The 17,263-nt window shown below is 45.0% G+C and overlaps 1 protein-coding gene across 1 annotated transcript in view; it reads left to right on the top strand.

The window, feature by feature from the left end:
• Positions 1 to 17,263, top strand: part of GCN1 (GCN1 activator of EIF2AK4) — a 75,814-nt gene that overhangs the window by 13,551 nt on the left and 45,000 nt on the right. Inside the window, exons 13-27 of the mRNA XM_056859223.1 lie at positions 1,291 to 1,389; positions 1,521 to 1,694; positions 2,611 to 2,763; positions 4,250 to 4,342; positions 5,390 to 5,465; positions 6,944 to 7,103; positions 8,258 to 8,447; positions 8,561 to 8,685; positions 9,560 to 9,738; positions 9,878 to 9,971; positions 11,079 to 11,192; positions 12,017 to 12,215; positions 13,978 to 14,136; positions 15,709 to 15,890; positions 16,810 to 16,890. Of these exons, the coding sequence (XP_056715201.1) occupies positions 1,291 to 1,389; positions 1,521 to 1,694; positions 2,611 to 2,763; positions 4,250 to 4,342; positions 5,390 to 5,465; positions 6,944 to 7,103; positions 8,258 to 8,447; positions 8,561 to 8,685; positions 9,560 to 9,738; positions 9,878 to 9,971; positions 11,079 to 11,192; positions 12,017 to 12,215; positions 13,978 to 14,136; positions 15,709 to 15,890; positions 16,810 to 16,890 (2,078 nt within the window). The remainder of the gene's footprint in view (positions 1 to 1,290; positions 1,390 to 1,520; positions 1,695 to 2,610; positions 2,764 to 4,249; positions 4,343 to 5,389; positions 5,466 to 6,943; positions 7,104 to 8,257; positions 8,448 to 8,560; positions 8,686 to 9,559; positions 9,739 to 9,877; positions 9,972 to 11,078; positions 11,193 to 12,016; positions 12,216 to 13,977; positions 14,137 to 15,708; positions 15,891 to 16,809; positions 16,891 to 17,263) is intronic.

A 17,263-nucleotide genomic window follows, 5' to 3' on the forward strand; every position in this document is an offset into this window, starting at 1 on the left:
GCATGAAAATGTATGAGAACTTCCTAAAAAATTCCTTTGGAAAAATTGGGAAATTTTGGGGAGCACGGGGCGGAGGGGGAGGAACTGTATACATATACGATTTTTTTGTTTAAATGTAAGTACTTTGACAACAATTAATATGCTATAATGTGCTTAATAATAATACCTTATTAAAGAGTTCAGTGTGTTCATTGTTATAAAGTTTAGCTTAATATCTAAACATGCTAATAGTCCTACCTGTGACTGAGAGTTTATTTCGAAATACACTTTATTTTGTTAACGACAATATTTGTTTGCTACTTTCAACTTTTATTTTTTCCTACCTCTCAGATGAGCATATGATGCAGAGTTTGCAATTCTTCTCAAGTTACTTGCAATTTTTCTTATAGAATACAAAGATATTTATGTTGCTAAATTCCATGAATGTGCCAAATAGTAAAGTTTAACTAAGTTATGAATATTAAATCGGTAAAAATAGGAGAGTGTTACGGATTCTGTGGACTGCCAAAAAAACAAATCAGTGGATTATAGATCAAATCAAGCCTGAACTGACCCTAGAACCTAAAATGACTAAACTGAGGCTATCGTATATTGGTCACGTCATGAGATGACAAGAGTCACTGGAAAAGACAGTCATGCTAGGAAAGGTTGAGGGCAGCAGGAACAGAGGGAGACCCAACAGAGGAAGCCACAGCCTTCCATTTGCAAGATCTGAGCAAGGCTGTCAAAGATAGGACATTTTGGAGGACTTTCATTCATAGGGTCGCCATGAGTCGGAAGCGACTTGACAACACTTCACACACACACACACACACACACACACACACACACACACACACACACACACACACACACACACACACACATGATAGGCAAGTATTTCATGATTGCAAAGTCAGTATTGCATATGTTAAAAATTTTCCTAAAATGTAAGTTTTTCCCAGCAAAAATGATGTTTTTACGTGGCTTCAAAATTTCTGGAAATTTTACATCTCAAGCTAGTACTAGAAGCTCCAAAATGGCAAGTTTTGCTTCTCATGCCCTGGTAGTGGAACCAAACAAAGCAGTGATACTTTCTTGGAAAGCAGTGATTGGCCCATGAAGTAGGAAACATTTAAGTACATACTAACTTGCCTTAAGCAAATCTGACTGTTGGTCTGTCTAGCCCAGTACTGGCTACTTTGATAAGCATTGGCTCTCTATGGTCTTGCTGAACTCTGCAGCCAGCATAACGTGTGTTACCACAAATAAGAAAAGAAACTTTAATCTAGGATGTTTTCTTGCTTTTAGGGATTGGCAGTTGTAGCCATCATGCAGTTTCTGGGTCATCCAACCAAGCTTTAAGCACAACTGTGGCTGAACTTTTCATCCCATTCCTACAGCAGGAAGGTAATCTCTTCATTTTGCTCTCCTTCCTAAAATGCATGATCCTGAAGAGCAGCTGTGGTTTGATATGGTTTCTTCATTACATCTAGATGCAACCTCAGTCTCCTAGTATTGTGTTTTCCCTCTCTTATTAGTCCATGAAGGTACCCTGGTGCATGCCATCTCTGTCCTTGCCCTCTGGTGTACCCGGTTCACCACTGAGGTGCCCAAGAACCTGATCGAATGGTTCAAGAAAGCCTTCAGCCTTAAAACCAGCACTTCAGCTGTGAGACATGCCTATCTCCAGTGCATGCTGTCATCCTTTAAAGGTAAGATTTGTCCTTGTTCGCTGAAGGTAGTCATAATTCGGACAGAGCTGGTTTCTTCTAACCATCTGTAAATCATATTTTCTGATACAACATACTTTGATTGCAAGTACAGATTATGCTAATTGTCAGATGTGTTTAGCTTGTAGTTGTTTCCACAGCCAGCGTGGTGTAGTGGTTAAGACCGGTGGACTCTAATCTGGAGAACCGGGTTTGATTCCCCGCTCCTCCACATGAGAGGTGGATGTTAATCTGGTTAACTGGATTGGTTTCCCCACACCTCCACATGAGTGGTGGATGTTAATCTGGTGAAACGGGTTGGTTTCCCCACTCCTCCACATGAAGCCTGCTGGGTGACCTTGAGCCATTCACAGTTCTCTTTGAGTTCCCTCAGCCTCACCTACCTCACAAGGTGTCTACTGTGGGGAAGGAAAGGAAGGAGATCTTTACAGCCATTTATATGTTTACAGTCATTCTGTTACTATATTTATCAACTGTGGTAAGTTTTAAGGGCATTAAGAATTCCTGCAGTATTGTTAGGCGTAAAATTTATTGCTATAGCTTTAAAACGTAAACAAAATGATTAATTCTGTCAGCAGCTGAAAATTTTACTGCTACGGTAACTGAAAAATACAAAGATAATAAATAATTGTAGTAGTGCTACTGGGATTGAGGATGAGCAAATTCTTAGTAACTGTTATGAAGGTCATGCATCTTACCCTAGAGTGTTTCTGTGTGCCACTGGTTGAGTACCACTGACCTAAGAACACAGTCTGAAAATCACTGACTTTAGAGAAATCCAAGGCTGTAAAGATTCTCTCTGGGATGTTCACTTCCATTGTGGTGATACTGGATCTTTTTAATGTCCTGTTTCAGTGCTATTCTCACGCGCTGCTCTCCTCCTCCTTACATCCTGCAGGAAATGTACTTTTTCAGGGAATAGACATGCTGCCAGTGCTGATCCAGACAGTCGAGAAAGCTGCTGTGCAAAGCACTCAGGTTCCCCTCGTAACGGAAGGCGTTGCAGCAGCGTTGCTGATATGCAGGCTGTCTGTGGCTGACACACAAATAGGTAAGATCTTCAGCAGAAATGGTTATGCATTTTTAATAGGGCCAGTTTCCTTTTGGCTAGGAAGGGTTTGTTTAGGAATAATAGGCAGAAATTAACTTGTCTGAAGCGAACTATGTCATTCAGATGTTTTTTTATACTAATGCAATTGCACTGTTGCCTTATATGTTTCCAAGCCAGTGTCAAGGTGCTTGTTTTAGCTTATCATAAAGTCCTAAACAATGTGTGCCCCACTCCCATATGAAACTTCCTGTAATTTGAAATCACTGGGGGGGCAGTGATTCATTTTCCATCTCTCAGGGAAGTCAGATTGGTCTCCTTGCTTAGCAGGGCTTTATGAATGGTTGCCCTGGAGCTCTGGAATGCCTTCATCTACAAAATTAATCTTGTTCCATTTATTTAGCCGTTCCAAATGAGTTTTGTGAGTGTGCATACCTTCTTGGTTACTGTGGTTTTTAAATAGTCTGGTATTATTTTTCTTTCTGATGTTACGCTGCTGTTCTGATAAAAATAATTTTGATGTTAATATTATGACAGTATTTTGCATTAATTATTTAGTGAGGCTTTATTGCTTTTGAACTGAGTTGTGTAAGATGTTTTTGGAAAGTCTCTTGAAAGTCCCATAAAACATTTCACATCCGGCCCTGTCATTTTGGGCATTCTAAGATTTAGTACAGAAGGGTGCTGAAGGGCTGATTTATGCAGATGCATTTCTAACATACTGATTGCACTGTCCTAAGCCAGGTCATGACAAATATTCTTTGGCTTTAGGTGCCAGACTAATGTTTCAGCCTCTTCAGGGTTTTGTATTTGGATGACCCTATTTCCTAATTATTGCTACATCAAACCCTAATCCTAGGCTTTCCCTAGTTTATCATAGCTTTATTAAAGCTATGACAAGTGTTGTGGTATGTAAATAAATATAGGGGTAACCCTAGTTATTGGCACCACAACAAAAAGGCTAACCTTTAACCCTTACCTAATGTTGCCATAACGTCTCATAATTTCATTATAGCTTTTAAAAGCACTGCCTAATAGAATTTTGCAGATAATACAGAAAAGCAACTGGTTAAGAAACCATTTCCTCTACCAACACTGAATGGTGTAAAGTTAACATATAAACAAGCCATGACACGAACTTCATGCTTTTTTATGTCATACAACATAATATGAACTGGTGCATAAGTTATGTATTCCTACTGAGGATCATTAAGAGATGCTGCAATAAAATAATTGCCACAGTGAAATATATAGGTACAATGGGGACCTGGGATTTATTGAGCCTTGTCCACAATGCTTCATGACCACAAAAGTTAGCCATTTTAAAGGGATTGGTTTGGGGGTAAGCTGTGTTTTCAGTCTTAGTTGATAAAAGGTTTCACCTGTAGTATGGAGTTGTAGAAAGCACCCAGACCTAGTCCACAAGAGATCTTTGCAAGAAGTCTGCCTGCCTTGCTCATGCAACAGTCTCCTTTTCTTTGCTTCCCAGAAAACAAGCTGAGCAATTTCTGGCAGCTGATTCTGGATGAGAAAAAGCAGATTTTCACTTCTGAGAAATTCCTGCAGTCCGCGTCGGAGGAGGGTGAGTTGTAATGTTTCAGAGGCTGCCATCAAATTTGCTTTTGGTGAACTGTTCCATGTAGCTGATGTGGGAGTGCTACGTCTGCATCCTTGTCTGCTTGGGCCGTGCTATAACTGGGTGAAGCGGTAGGTTGAAAGGATGGGGGCTACGTGGTTGGGCTTGGGAGAGCTTTAGATCTTTCCAGCGCCCTGTTTCAAGGATACTCACACAACAGATTCAGATACCCATTTCCCTTTGATTTCTAAGGCTGATTCAATGACAAGCTTTCCCACGGCTTCTTTTTAGGCAAAGCAGCATGCACAATTAGGTCAACCTCTGCCTGGCCCACCTGTCCTCAGTTTTCATTTGTGCATTGAAGACTTAAACCCCAAAAAGACTTGAACAATCTTACTGCTCAGCTTCTTAAAAGATCAACCCCCCCCCCCAAAAGGCATTGCCTCTCTTGTGCAATGCTCAGCAACCACAGGCTAGATACTTGCCCTTAAACAAAAAGAAGCAAGCTGAGAGTGTGCGGCTGTCCTCAACAAGGGCCAGGGCTTTTTTGGCCCTGGCCCCGGCTTCCTAATGTCTTCCTAATGACATCTGAGCCCTGCTGGACCTTAAGGAGTTCCTTTGGACCTGTAAAATGGAACGTTCTGCCAGCCTATGATTGAGGGCAGCCACCAGATTTTCCATCGTTGCTGGCCTCCCCACCTCTCCCCCCCCTTGTTATCTGTAAGGGGTTGATCTGCCGTTATCCGGTTCAGTGGTGGCGTCTGGGTTGTCTGATGCCATCTTGTTTTATAGTGATTATGAAGGGGTGTTTTGATTGATGTTTTTATGGTTTATATGTTTTTAGGGGGTGTTACCCGCCCTGAGCCTGGCTTGACTGAGAATGAGGGCAATTTGAGAAATAATAACAAATCATAATAAATAAATTTTTTAAAAGGTAATATGAAAGTTGCGATCTGTAGAAAGGCAGATTTTGTGGTCCTGTGGAATCATGGTATGTATGTAGCCCTGGGGGAAAAGACTCATGTTATTCTGTGTTTCTGTGTGTTTCTGCAGCTATGTGTACTGTCCTACAACTGACAGAGCGCCTCCTCTTGGACCATGAGCATCGGCTGCCTGGTGCTAAAATCCAGTACGTATAGCTTGGGTTGCTTTCCCTTCAGTCCAATATCTTTATGATGACCTAAGGGAAGGGATTTATTTTACTTAAGCATTTTTAACTCTGCTTTTGTCTCCATTGGGGACCCAGAGTAGCTTACAAAATTACAAACAGTACTGTGCATGAGATCCTGGGCTGGGCCTGGATCTGCTAGTCTGGCTCACTCAGGGCCTCAAGTGGCGAAGGGCCAAGGGACTTTGGTTCTTGTGGGTTATCCGGGCTGTGTAACCGTGGTCTTGGTAGACCACGGGACTCAAAGAGCCAAGGGACTCTTTGAATCTTGCCCTTTGGCCCACACCTGTGGCCATGGCCAGGCTAAATGCTTGTAGGAGTAGCAGATACTTAGCCCGGATTTCATTTGTTTGCCATAAAGGTGTTTTCTGCCTTCTTTCTCTACTAGAAATACCCCTGGCTACACCCGGGATTGCTGCTTGGTCAGGAGTAGGATGCCCCAAATGCCTGGCAAGAGGGGAGAAAATATTTTTCTCCACTGCCACCATCCATGGGATGCTTCAGTTAGAAATGTGTCCATGGCTCCACCTCTTTGTTCATTCAGGACTCTGAGTAGTCCGTTTGCACTAACATTCCTTTCCTTGCTCCCCCAAAGTAGCAGTGCAGTGCTGAGGAATTTCCAGAGCATGTGCAGAGAGCTCTGTAAAAAAAAGTGGGGGGAGCAATTTATTTCAAGTCAAAGCAAAAAATTGTTTGGGTACAAAAAGGAGAGGGATGGGTAGTGGTGGAATCAGTACAGATCTAACTGAGAAGCCATGAAAAATGTTGACAAAATCCGCAAAGGCAAGAAGGAAACAAAAATATAACCAGTCTCATCTAACGGGATGCATCTCCTAGCAGTCTAAAATAACTAGTGCCAGTGTTAGCCCCAAGGTTCAACTCTCCTTCCTAGTTAGAACAGCACATGGCATAAATGAGATTGAACAAAACAAATAACAGGGACCGGGAGCTGTTCTTATAGATAATTTGAAACCTGGAGCCTAGACATCCCATTGGCTTAATTCCAGTGGAAAAATAAGGAGAGTTCTTCCCCTCATGCAGTCTTATTGGGCCTCATGGCTCATCTGGAGATGTGGGGGACGGGACGATGCAGGGGTCATTCTGCTCACTGGCCAGGCTTATTATGTAGAATCAGAATGATCAGACTTTGGGGGTAGCTGTGTCAACCTTTCCAGGCAATGATATTGCTCCTCTCCTGGCTGAACCTTCCTACCAGCACCCTTGGGGGTTTGGTGGCAAAGAGACTGTTTCATCTTAGGCACAGAGGGAAGGGGGGTATCTTAGGGATACCCCTAAGATACCCCTGGCCGCCACAGCCTTGAACTGAGCTTTTGAAGCGAAGGGGTTGCCAAAACCGTGCCTGGGAGCCTTTTCTCACTTGAGCATTCTGCCAGCTCTCTGCCCCTTCCCTCTTCCAACCTTGTTCTCTCTCCTTTCAGGCAGTATCACAAAGCCCTGGCTGCGGTCCTTCTCAGCCGGCCGTGGTGTGTCCGGAGACTAGCCCAGCAGACGGCAAGAAAACTCTTGGCTTTGCCTGGGGGATTCAGCCTGGCTTACGGGCTCTTAGAAGAGCTGAAAGCAGTTCTCAGTTCTCATAAGGTAAATGTTCCCCAGTCTGACTGGAAGTCAACATTTCTCCAGTTTCTTGGGAGTTGCTATGCAGGAAGGGATGGTTAACTGAAAGTAGCAATACAGTGTTAACAGGGCTGCAGTGTTTAGTCAGGTCAGTGGGCTTCAATGAAAAGGAAATTAGCAATAAAATTGCTAAAATTTGAAGTTTAAAAAATGCATTTTAATTAGGCCTTCAAAATCCTAGGAGGGGGAGCAGATGTGTTTTTCAGTATGTGTTTGTGTGTGTGTGGGGGGGTGATGCTGGGGAACAAAAGGAATTGTGTGTGATGGAAAGGCAATAGAATATAAATAGCATCCAAAGGAGTTTTTAATATTTCTGTCTTCTTGGAGTGAAACAGCTACATGTTGCAGTTTTACAGTTCTTCTATAGAATCATTTTTTCCGCACATCCTAGAGACTGAATGAAGTGGCAAACGTGATCAAAAGCTGACTGTAGCGATGTGCTCTTTGGCACCCTAGTTCTCTTGATATCAGTTCAGTGTTCAAAGTTCTTTAGGACCTTGTAAATCACTCTTTTGCCAAGTGCCTGACTTGTATAGGCTGCTGTAAGTCATTTCTTACATTTTGTTTTCATCCAAAGAGCACAGGATCCCCATTTTATCCTTCTCAGCAACCCTGTGAGATAGTCTGTCCCCATTTAACCTCTGTGTGACTGGCACAGTGAGCTTCATGGCAGAGGGGAGAGGCTGTGGCTCAGTGGTAGAGCATCTGCTTGGCGTGCAGAAGGTCCCAGGTTCAATCCGCGGCATCTCCAGTTAAAGGGACTAGGCAGGTAGGTGATGTGAAAGACCTCCGCCTGAGACCCTGGAGAGCCGCTGCCGGTCTGAGTAGACAATACTGACTTTGATGGATCAAAGGTCTGATTCAGCTTCCTGTGTTCATGTGTGTTCAGAGTCTTCGTCCAGTGGTCTATCCGCTGTATCATCCCAGCTCAACTTCTGCTTTCTACAGCATTGTAGTTTTCCTTCCTGTCCCCATCCTGTTACACCTCTGCGCCCAAGGAGTTTAGGTGCCCCACTTGTAGGAATGATACTCCCACCCACTCCCAGTCCGTGTGCTGCTGTAGCAATTTTTCCGGTGTTGTTCCATGAGATCTTAAACCAGCCCTTGTTCTCGCCCAGGTGCTTCCCACCGAAGCCTTGGTGACAGAGTCTGGAGAACTTTCTGAACAGGGAAGGACATACATCCCCCCTCGAGCGCTTCAGGAAATGTTGTGCGTGGTCTCCTGCGTGGCAGGGGTGGATGCAGATCCTGAGGAGAAGGAAAAGCTGGCCTTGGAGATGCTGCTTGTGAGCAATCACCCTTCCTTGGGTAAGTTGAGGGGAGGTTGCTGTTGGGCGCGGGCTTGGCTTGAATTCTCATAGGACAAGGTGGGTGTTCATTGGAGCTTCCTGTAAGTCACTCTCGCCATTTATCTCTTCCAGTGGCAGGGCAGTCTGGCCTCTGGCCAGCCCTCCTGATCAAGATGAAGCTCGACCCCAAAGATTTCATCACCAGACATCTAGGAAGAATTTTTGACAAAATTGTCACTCAAAGGCCCATGAATAAGGTAACCGGTTTCATTCTCTGGGAATGGTTTTCAGGGGCATCTTTGGACAAGTGTGGGTTTAGGAGTGGATTGGCTGGAAGAATATGAAGCTTATTTTGGGGTGCGTGAGGCCATTGCTCCTTCTAGCTTCATCATCTAGCGAAACATGCTGCAGTTCTTCAAAGTCTTGAGCAAGAGTCTCCCTCTGTTTAGCTGGAGTTGTCAGAATTTGAATCTTTGGACTTTGTGCATGCAAGGCTTGTGCCCCGCCAAACTTTCAGCCGACGTTGTGTACTGGTTAAGAGCGGAGGTTTAGAGCAGCGGACTCTAATCTGGAGAACCAGGTTTGATTCCCCACTCCTCCACATGAGCAGCAGACTCTAATCTGGTGAACCGGGTTGGTTTCCCCACTCCTACACATGAAGTCAGCTGGATGACCTTGGGCTAGTCACAGCTCTCTTGGCGCTCTCTCAGCCCCCCTTCTCCTCCTCCTCCTCCCCAAATGATACATATTGTGACTTGCTGCCGCATTCTAGTATATAGTTTTTGACTTGGAAAATCCGTTTATAAATGTGCAGTAGTACCTAGTATACTGAGAAGCGAGTGAACGGGGCTGGGGACAAATGTTCTCCACAGCTCCATCGCTACCCCAAGACCAGCAAAACCATAGTAAGTTATGCAGAATACTTTAATCTGCAGCTTACTTGGCAGGATAAGAAATGTCTTGATGTAGCTTTACATAAGGGTGAAGAATGTAGCTCCTTGTGGGTTTTCTTTGCAGAACTGTAATGTTTTTACCATAACACCACACACAGCTCTGGTACTGAGACTCTTAAATGGTTCTGCAATATGTAATTGTGGTTCTTTTTTTTTAAATACCTCTTTTCATTGACAGTCATCTTTGAACGCAGTGGGCATGCTCTCCATCCTCTCCCCCGCCAGGGTGCTCCCTCAAGTGATCAGCACCATTTCCACCTCTCTGGAAAACCCCGCTCTTGGTCAGGTGACACTAGAGGAGTTTGCCATCATGAAGACCCCTGAAGGGGAGCTATATGACAAATCTATCTTGCATAGGTGAGAAATAAACGCTTAACATTTTGAGGTCTTTGGAGAAGCCACAATGCCAAGGGGTGGGTGGACGAGTGACTGTAACTGAGTTGATTTCTTAGAATTGTTCCTGCAATTAACGCTCCTCTGTACTTCTTTGCATCAGTGCACAGCAAGACAGCCTAAAAAAGGCCAACATGAAACGGGAAAACAAGGCTTATTCTTTCAAGGAGCAGATCATTGAGCTGGAGCTGAAGGAGGTGAGGCCTTATGTGCTGCAGAAGTTAATGGAGAGCCAGTGTGTGTGGGATGTGTGTATGTGCGCGTGCGTTTTGTCAAGTCATAGCTGACTTATGGCGACCCCATAGGGTTTTCAAGTGAGACGTCTGTAGGTGGTTTGCCATTGCCTGCCTCCATGTAGGCCGTGATAGTTCTGAGAGAACTGTGACTGGCCCAAGAGTGGTAAACATTATGTTGCAGTAGGGAGATGTGGGTACAAATTCTTCCTGAGCTTGGTAGGTGGCCTTGAGCTAGTCACCATCTTTCAACCTTGTCCTGCTTCACAGGCAACAACCTAGGAAGAATTCTATGTAGGTCACCTTGACTTCCTTGGAGGAAGGCAGGGCAGAGGATGTGATCATTTTTTGTTTGGTTGTTTGTTTTAAATGCTGGAAAGGTTTAACAAGGATTAACCAAACTGGTGGCACAGGCAGTCTTTAAAGCTTGTGTCTTTGCTCTCTTAAGTTTGAGCACTAAGTTTGGATTGCTTTGTGTGGAATGATAAATATTTTGTGTGAAAACGATAAATAATTTGAGGTATGCAAAGACAAATAAAGATTAAACAGGAGCTGAAGAACAATAGAATGCAGTGGTTTCCAAGATGCCACGATTGTATGAACCATCACGACCCAAAATTATTGAGAGGAGTTCTCAGCAAGGTACAGGTAGAACGTGATCTAGGGAGGATTCATTAATGTTTTACCAGAATAGGTGCCCAGTGGCATACAAGGTCTCCAATTTTGCCAGACTTCCTAGCCGTTTTTATCTGATGAGTTTATCCATCATTAGATGATCCCACATCCTGCCCTTTGCTTGATGCTTTCAGGATTCAGCCTTCTCCTCCTTCATCCAGGGTTAATTCCAGTGGGTGACTGGGCTTCTACTGCATGGGAAGACTCCAGGGCTAGCAGCAAGCCCTTAGGGCCCCAGGCTCTTTGAAAGCAATTGGTCTCCCAGGATTTTGCTGCTGCTGCTCCCTTAGACTTGTCTTTGTTGGTCCTCTTTCGTTTCTGACTCTTATTCACGAGCTTTAAGTTACTGAAGGTGCTTCCCTCATTAACAAAATTAACATGGCTTGTCTTCTGCAGGAGATAAAGAAGAAGAAAGGAATTAAAGAAGAGGTCCAACTAACAAGCAAACAGAAGGAGATGCTAAATGCCCAGCTGGAAAAGGAATCTCGCACCAGAAAGCAACTGAAAGAGGCAAGTGAGACAGACTTGGGCTAAATCCAGTACCTCGTTGGGCATTCACAATGCCAGTAAAGGGCTTGCCATGATGACAGGCAGGATATGTGCCTAAAGGGCCTGTATGTTGCAAGGATACCTGGGGATTGTGGTGTCTCTGTGTGTTTTGTTACCAGATACGTTGCACCCCCCCACATACACACACACACCCCAGTCAGGCTGGAGAGCAGGTTCTGCCCTCACTGCAACCGTGTCCCTAATGCAGTGCTTTATTTTGCCTCAGGAAATAAGAATAGTCAAGCGAAGCACTTGGTTGATCTCTTTGAGGTGGGGATGAAACCGACTTCCTGCCCTTGGCAGATGCCATAGAAGGAATCTGCACGTTACCCTTTACTGGATTCTGTTTCTTGATCATGCTGGAGTGAGCAGGTGGCTTTAGCTGTAGACAGGGATGCAGGAACACAGGCACTTACCCAGTTGCTGATGGCTGAATGTTTCAACCCAGCACGTGGGTTGTAGAAGAAGTGGGCCAGGAACTCGTGGGGTGATCTTGTGGCCAGTTATGCTTTCTCAGCCTAGCCTGCCTCATAGGATGGTTGTGAGGATAAAATGTGGAAGAAAAAAAGTATGCTGCTGTGAGCTCCTTGGGTGAAGGGCAGGATAAAAATGTACGAAACAGATAAGTTCATTGGTCTTTAAGGAGCCGCGAGACTCTTTGATGGTGCTATGCTTGCTCTGACAAAATAGATTAATACACTTATTTGTATGTTCGCATTCAGAACATGGTTACTTTCTTTTTAGATCATGTTTTGAAAGTAACCTTTGCTGTGTCTTCTTTGCAGCTTGATGACGAATTGGAATCCATGTTGGGTCTTCTAGATGCTGTTCTAAAGAGGAACCCACCTGGTCTCTCTCAATACATCCCTGCTCTCATTGGCTCCTTCCTGCCTCTCTTAAAATCCCCATTGGCTGCTCCACGGATTAAGACCCCTTTTCTTTCTTTGGCGTCTTGTGTGATGCCTGCTCACTTGAAGACTTTTGGTTAGTGTTGATAAAGCTTCGATGTTGTTAAACCTCTGCATGGCTTTTTTTCCGAGAAGCTTAAAATGGCTTGCGTAAAATAAAGCTCATTAGAACATCATAATGAAAAGCTCATTAGAACATCATAATGAAAAGCCAACAGGCCATGTTGCTAGCAGTAATTAAGAAATCAATATTGTGTACAGATTTTCTGTTAGAATAAAAAGCTGCTGAGCTGGGCCCTGCTTGGCAGCTAATTTTTAACGGGGGCCTTGCTGTGATCTGAGCAAGGGCAAAAAGGCCAGCCTCATTTGTTTTGCAGCATGAGGAAAGCCAGGAAAAAAAGGCAAAAGTCCTGTCTCCACATATAAAGCACAGCTAGGCAGGCCAGGTTGCCTGCTTTGTTGGGCAGCCTCCCACCAGCCTCTGTCCCCTGCTGCTGCTCCATAGGGCAGCGGGAGAAAAATAGGAGCTCATAGGGCATCTCTTGATGCCGCGACATCACTTCCTGCTGCAAAACTGAAGTGACGTCACCACATCAGTTACAGAGCAGGAAGTGACATTGCGGCATCAATGGATGCCATTTGGGTGAGTTCTACCCTCCCGTCTCCTGAGGCTTGCCAGAGGCAATCTTAAGCAGGACTAATACTTTTGTAGTGGTGCTCTGCATGTGCGTCCGTAAGGGTAAAGGGGCAGAGGCTGAAACCTTGACGAGTGAATTCCCCTCTCCACTCCTGAAGCCTGCCTCCAGAGTGCATATGCAATCCCAGATGTTTGTGGCAACCTAGTTATTTGTGGCGAAAAAAAAGGCTTTAAGAGGGGAGTGGACATGTTTATGGAGGAAGGGGGTATTCATGGCTACTAGTAAAAATGGATACTAGTCATGATCCATACCTATTCTCCCCAGGATCAGAGGAGCATGCCAATTCTATGAACTTAGGCAGTTGATGAGAGGGAGGGCATCTTGGCCATCTTCTGGGCATGGAGTAGGGGTCATTGGGGTGTTTGGGGGAGGTAGTTGTGAAATTCCTGCATTGTGCAGGGGGTTGGACTAGATGACTCTGGGGGTACCTTCCAACTCTATGATTCTATTAATTATATTAGGTGCTTTGGAACACAGGCAGGATAATGCTGCTGCAATCATCTGGAGGCACCTGATTGGCCACTGTGTGAGCAGACTGTTGGATGTGATTGACCTTGGTCTGATCCAGCATGGCTTTTCCTATGTTCTTAAGACAAGTCACCTGTCTGCCCATAGCCAAGTTCAGCCCATAAGCATTGATTTATCCTGGGAGGGGTGACTCTGTGGGCAGAGCTCTGTAAGGGTTTTTTTTTATTTCCCTGCTAGTGAGAGCGAGTCCCTCAGCTCTCACTGAGTGGAAAAGAGTATCCTGGACTCCCTTTCGCATAACATTTGTCTCAGTTGGTCCCTTCCATGGGGAGGTCTTCCTCCCTCCCCCTTCAAAGTTCTGGCCCCCAAGAATAAAGAAGTTGGCCCCACCCCATGTTAAACAATAGCTGAGAATTTAAATCAATCAATCAAGTCTTTATTGCATTATCAAAAAGGCCATTGCAACAATATAGAATAAGGTGGGTAGCTGAGAATATGGAACTTCAACCAAATGTGCCATAGCCCGGCTTGTGTTCTATATTCAGTGGTGCAGCCATGGCCATGCAGCTTCCTGAAATGTTTCTTTTTGGATGTCTTCTCGTCTTCATCTATGAAACTACCTTTGTAGCGATCCCGATCCCAAGATCCTGCTGTTCTTCCCCTTTTTTGCAGGTACCTTGGTGAGTCATGTGACTCTGCGGTTGATGAAGCCAGAATGCGATTTGGATGAATCCTGGTGCCAGGAAGACCTGCCCACCGCTGTTCACAGAGTGGTTAACTTGCTGCATGGAAACACTGTTCCTGGCCGGATGAGCAAGGGGGAGGCGGCGGGTAAGGCAACTCTCTGGTTCTTTGATTGGTAGTAATTTTGCTTTCATCTACTTGGCCCTTCTTTTGTTGTTGTTCTAGTTTGCTTGCTTGCAACTGAAACAAACAAGCAAACAAAACAGATCCTGCATTTGCTAGTCAAGCCCCCAAATCAGTTATAGTCACATGAACACATGAAGCTGCCTTATACTGAATCAGACCCTTGGTACATCGAAGTCAGTATTGTCTACTCAGACTGGCAGTGGCTCTCCAGGGTCTCAGGGTCTTCCACATCACCTACTTGCCTAGTCCCTTTAACTGGAGATGCTGGGGATTGAACCTGGGACTTTCTGCATTCCAAGCAGAGGCTGTACCACTGAGCCACGTAACTTTGGCCTTGTCTACACATTCAGCAGAATGCCGCGGCTTGGCTATAATTGGCAGCTAGATGGCACACGCATATTACTCCCATCCTGCAGGCACTGGTTGCCCATCAGTTACTGGGCTCAATTTTAAGGCATTAGTTATCACAAACAAAGCCCATCATGGCCTTGGACCCTCCTATCTCAAGACTTCTGGTTGGTTCTGCCACCCTAATTCCTATTGCATTGTTTATTGAATGTACTGTCCTGTCAATTGTATTGACTTCCTCTGTATAATCCACGATGGGTAGCCATGTTAGTCTGTCTGTAGCAGTAGAAAAGAGCAAGAGTCCAGTAGCACCTTAAAGACTAACAAAATTTCTGGCAGATACCTGAAGAAGTGACCTGTGGCTCATGAAAGCTCACACCCTGCCAGAAATTTTGTTAGTCTTTAAGGTGCTACTGGACTCTTGCTCTTTTCCTCTGTGTAATCCAATCTGAGTCCCCATGAGAAAGGCAGAGTATAAATAAAATAAATTGAGGCCGTAGCTTCTTGAGGTGGCAGAATGCTCCGGACCCCTTGTGTCTGTAGTTGGAGGATCTTAAAGGAAGCTGCCTTGTTTGGAGCCAGAACGTTGGTCCATCTAGCTTGGTATTGTCTGTTCTGACTGCCACTAGCTTTCCAAAGGATCCAGGCAGAGAAAGGTCTTTCCCAATACCTGCTCCATGGGATCCTTTATTTGAAGAAGGCAGGGATCGAGTTGGGCCTCCTACATACAAAGCCAAGGGAACCATGGCCCCCTCCCCTCATTTTGAATGGGCCCCTATGACTTAGTAGAGGGCGGGCTAGGTTAGAGCTGTGTGGTGTAGTGGTTAAGAGCAGTGGTTTGGAGCTGTGGTGTCTGATCTGAAGAACCGGGTTTGATTCCCCACTCCTTCACATGAGCAGCGGACGCTAATCTGGTGAACTGGATTTGTTTGCCCACTCCTACACACGAAGCCAGCTGGGTGACCTTGGGCTAGTCACACTCTCAGCCCCACCTACTTCACAGGGTGATTGTAAGCCGGTTTGATTCTTCCTTAGGTGGTAGAGAAAGTTAGCATATAAAAACCAACTCTTCTTCTTCTTCTGTGTCCTTGCCATATATTCTAATGCAACAGGGCAAAGCATTGTGCATGTGTGGAACGCAGCTTCACTCACTGACATCTCTTCGTTTTCTTCTGCTCCTTGTAGGTCATGTGCCACTGTCAGCTCCAGCATTTTCCTTAGTTTTTCCTCTCCTAAAGATGGTGCTGCTGGAAACTCCCAACGACAGGGAGGAGAAGGAAGACCTTCTGGTCAAGGTTCTGCAAACCATCACAGTGCATGCACAGCTCCGGTCTTCTACAAATAACCAGAGTATGCTGGTGGATGAGGTTAGAGTTGGTTCAGTCTTCCAGAAATGTGCAGAGGCGTTTTTACCTTTTTTGTGTTTTTGAGGCCTGCTCATTTCCACAGGCTGTGCCAGGAGTCCTGTTAGACAGAACGTTAACAGATGTATGTGAAACAGGAATCATGATTAAATATATGGTTAAAAAAAGTAAACTGAAAGTGGAATTTGGGGCCAAAAATATCTAAAACGAGAAACCTACAGATCCACACATTCAATCTCTTTCCCATCTTCTTGTTCTTGGTTTGAGAGCTACTCTCAGTCCTGCTACAGCATCATGGTTCCCAGTCACCTTCTTTCCAAGTTACTGACACTCAGACACACGAGGGCACTTCTAAATTCTCCTCTGTCCATTTGGTGTAGTGGTTAAGAGCGGTGGTTTAGAGCGGTGGACTCTAATCTGGAGGGCCGGGTTTGATTCCCTGCTCCTCTGCATGAGAGGCGGATGCTAATCTGGTGAACTGGGTTGGTTTCCCCACTCCTGCACATGAAGCCAGCTGAATGACCTTGGGCTAGTCACAGCTCTCTCAGAGCTCTCTCAGCCCCACCTACCTCAGAGGGTGTCTGTTGTGGGGAGGGGAAGGGAAGGTGATTGTAAGCCGGTTTGATTCTTAATTAAGTGGTAGAGAAAGTCGGCATATAAAAACCAACTCTTCTTTCTTTGCACCCCAAAGGTTTCTTTCCTCCCCCTCTTTTTTGTATTTCTTTGCTTAATAGTGGCCTAATCCCTATTTCTTTGTAATAGTGGCCTAATCCCTAATGGTCCCAACACCTGGACAGAATAGCAGTTAAATTTGATTGTCAGCTCACTCTTCCCAATGAATTGTGCTGCTGCTCTCATGAACACACTTTAATATCAAACATTTATGCTTCCCTCTTTTGCCCTGTTTCCGGCCACCTGTCAGAATGGTCCTGAGTTACTGCCTCGTACCGACATGCTGCTGCTCCTGACCAAAGTGATTGGCACCAGCTCTCCACGATTACAGGTGAGTTGGCCAATGTTTTCAGAGCAGGCATGGCTAGCAGGTAGCCCATGGGCCAAATGCAGGCTCCTGGAGCAATTATGTCATTGTCTCTGATGATCCTACTAATATTTCCAAATTGTTAGCAATAGGAATTCTCTATTTCTAATGTTACATTAATATCTGTTTTGGATTTTCTGTCTAATACCGGAGTATAAGCATCCCGTTAACTGTGAACCCCTTCCTGCCAGGTGGTGCTGACTTCATCATGAACTGATTCCTTCCAGCCACTGTCTGGGACTGTGGAGTAGCCCTCCGGATTCTAGACATTGCCCATCCCAGTTCTAGTACATGGATGGCTTGGTTATTCTGAGTGGTTGTGCACTTGGCTGATAAC

Source organism: Euleptes europaea, chromosome 13 (genome assembly GCF_029931775.1).
Source record: "Euleptes europaea isolate rEulEur1 chromosome 13, rEulEur1.hap1, whole genome shotgun sequence".
NCBI lineage: Eukaryota > Metazoa > Chordata > Lepidosauria > Squamata > Sphaerodactylidae > Euleptes > Euleptes europaea.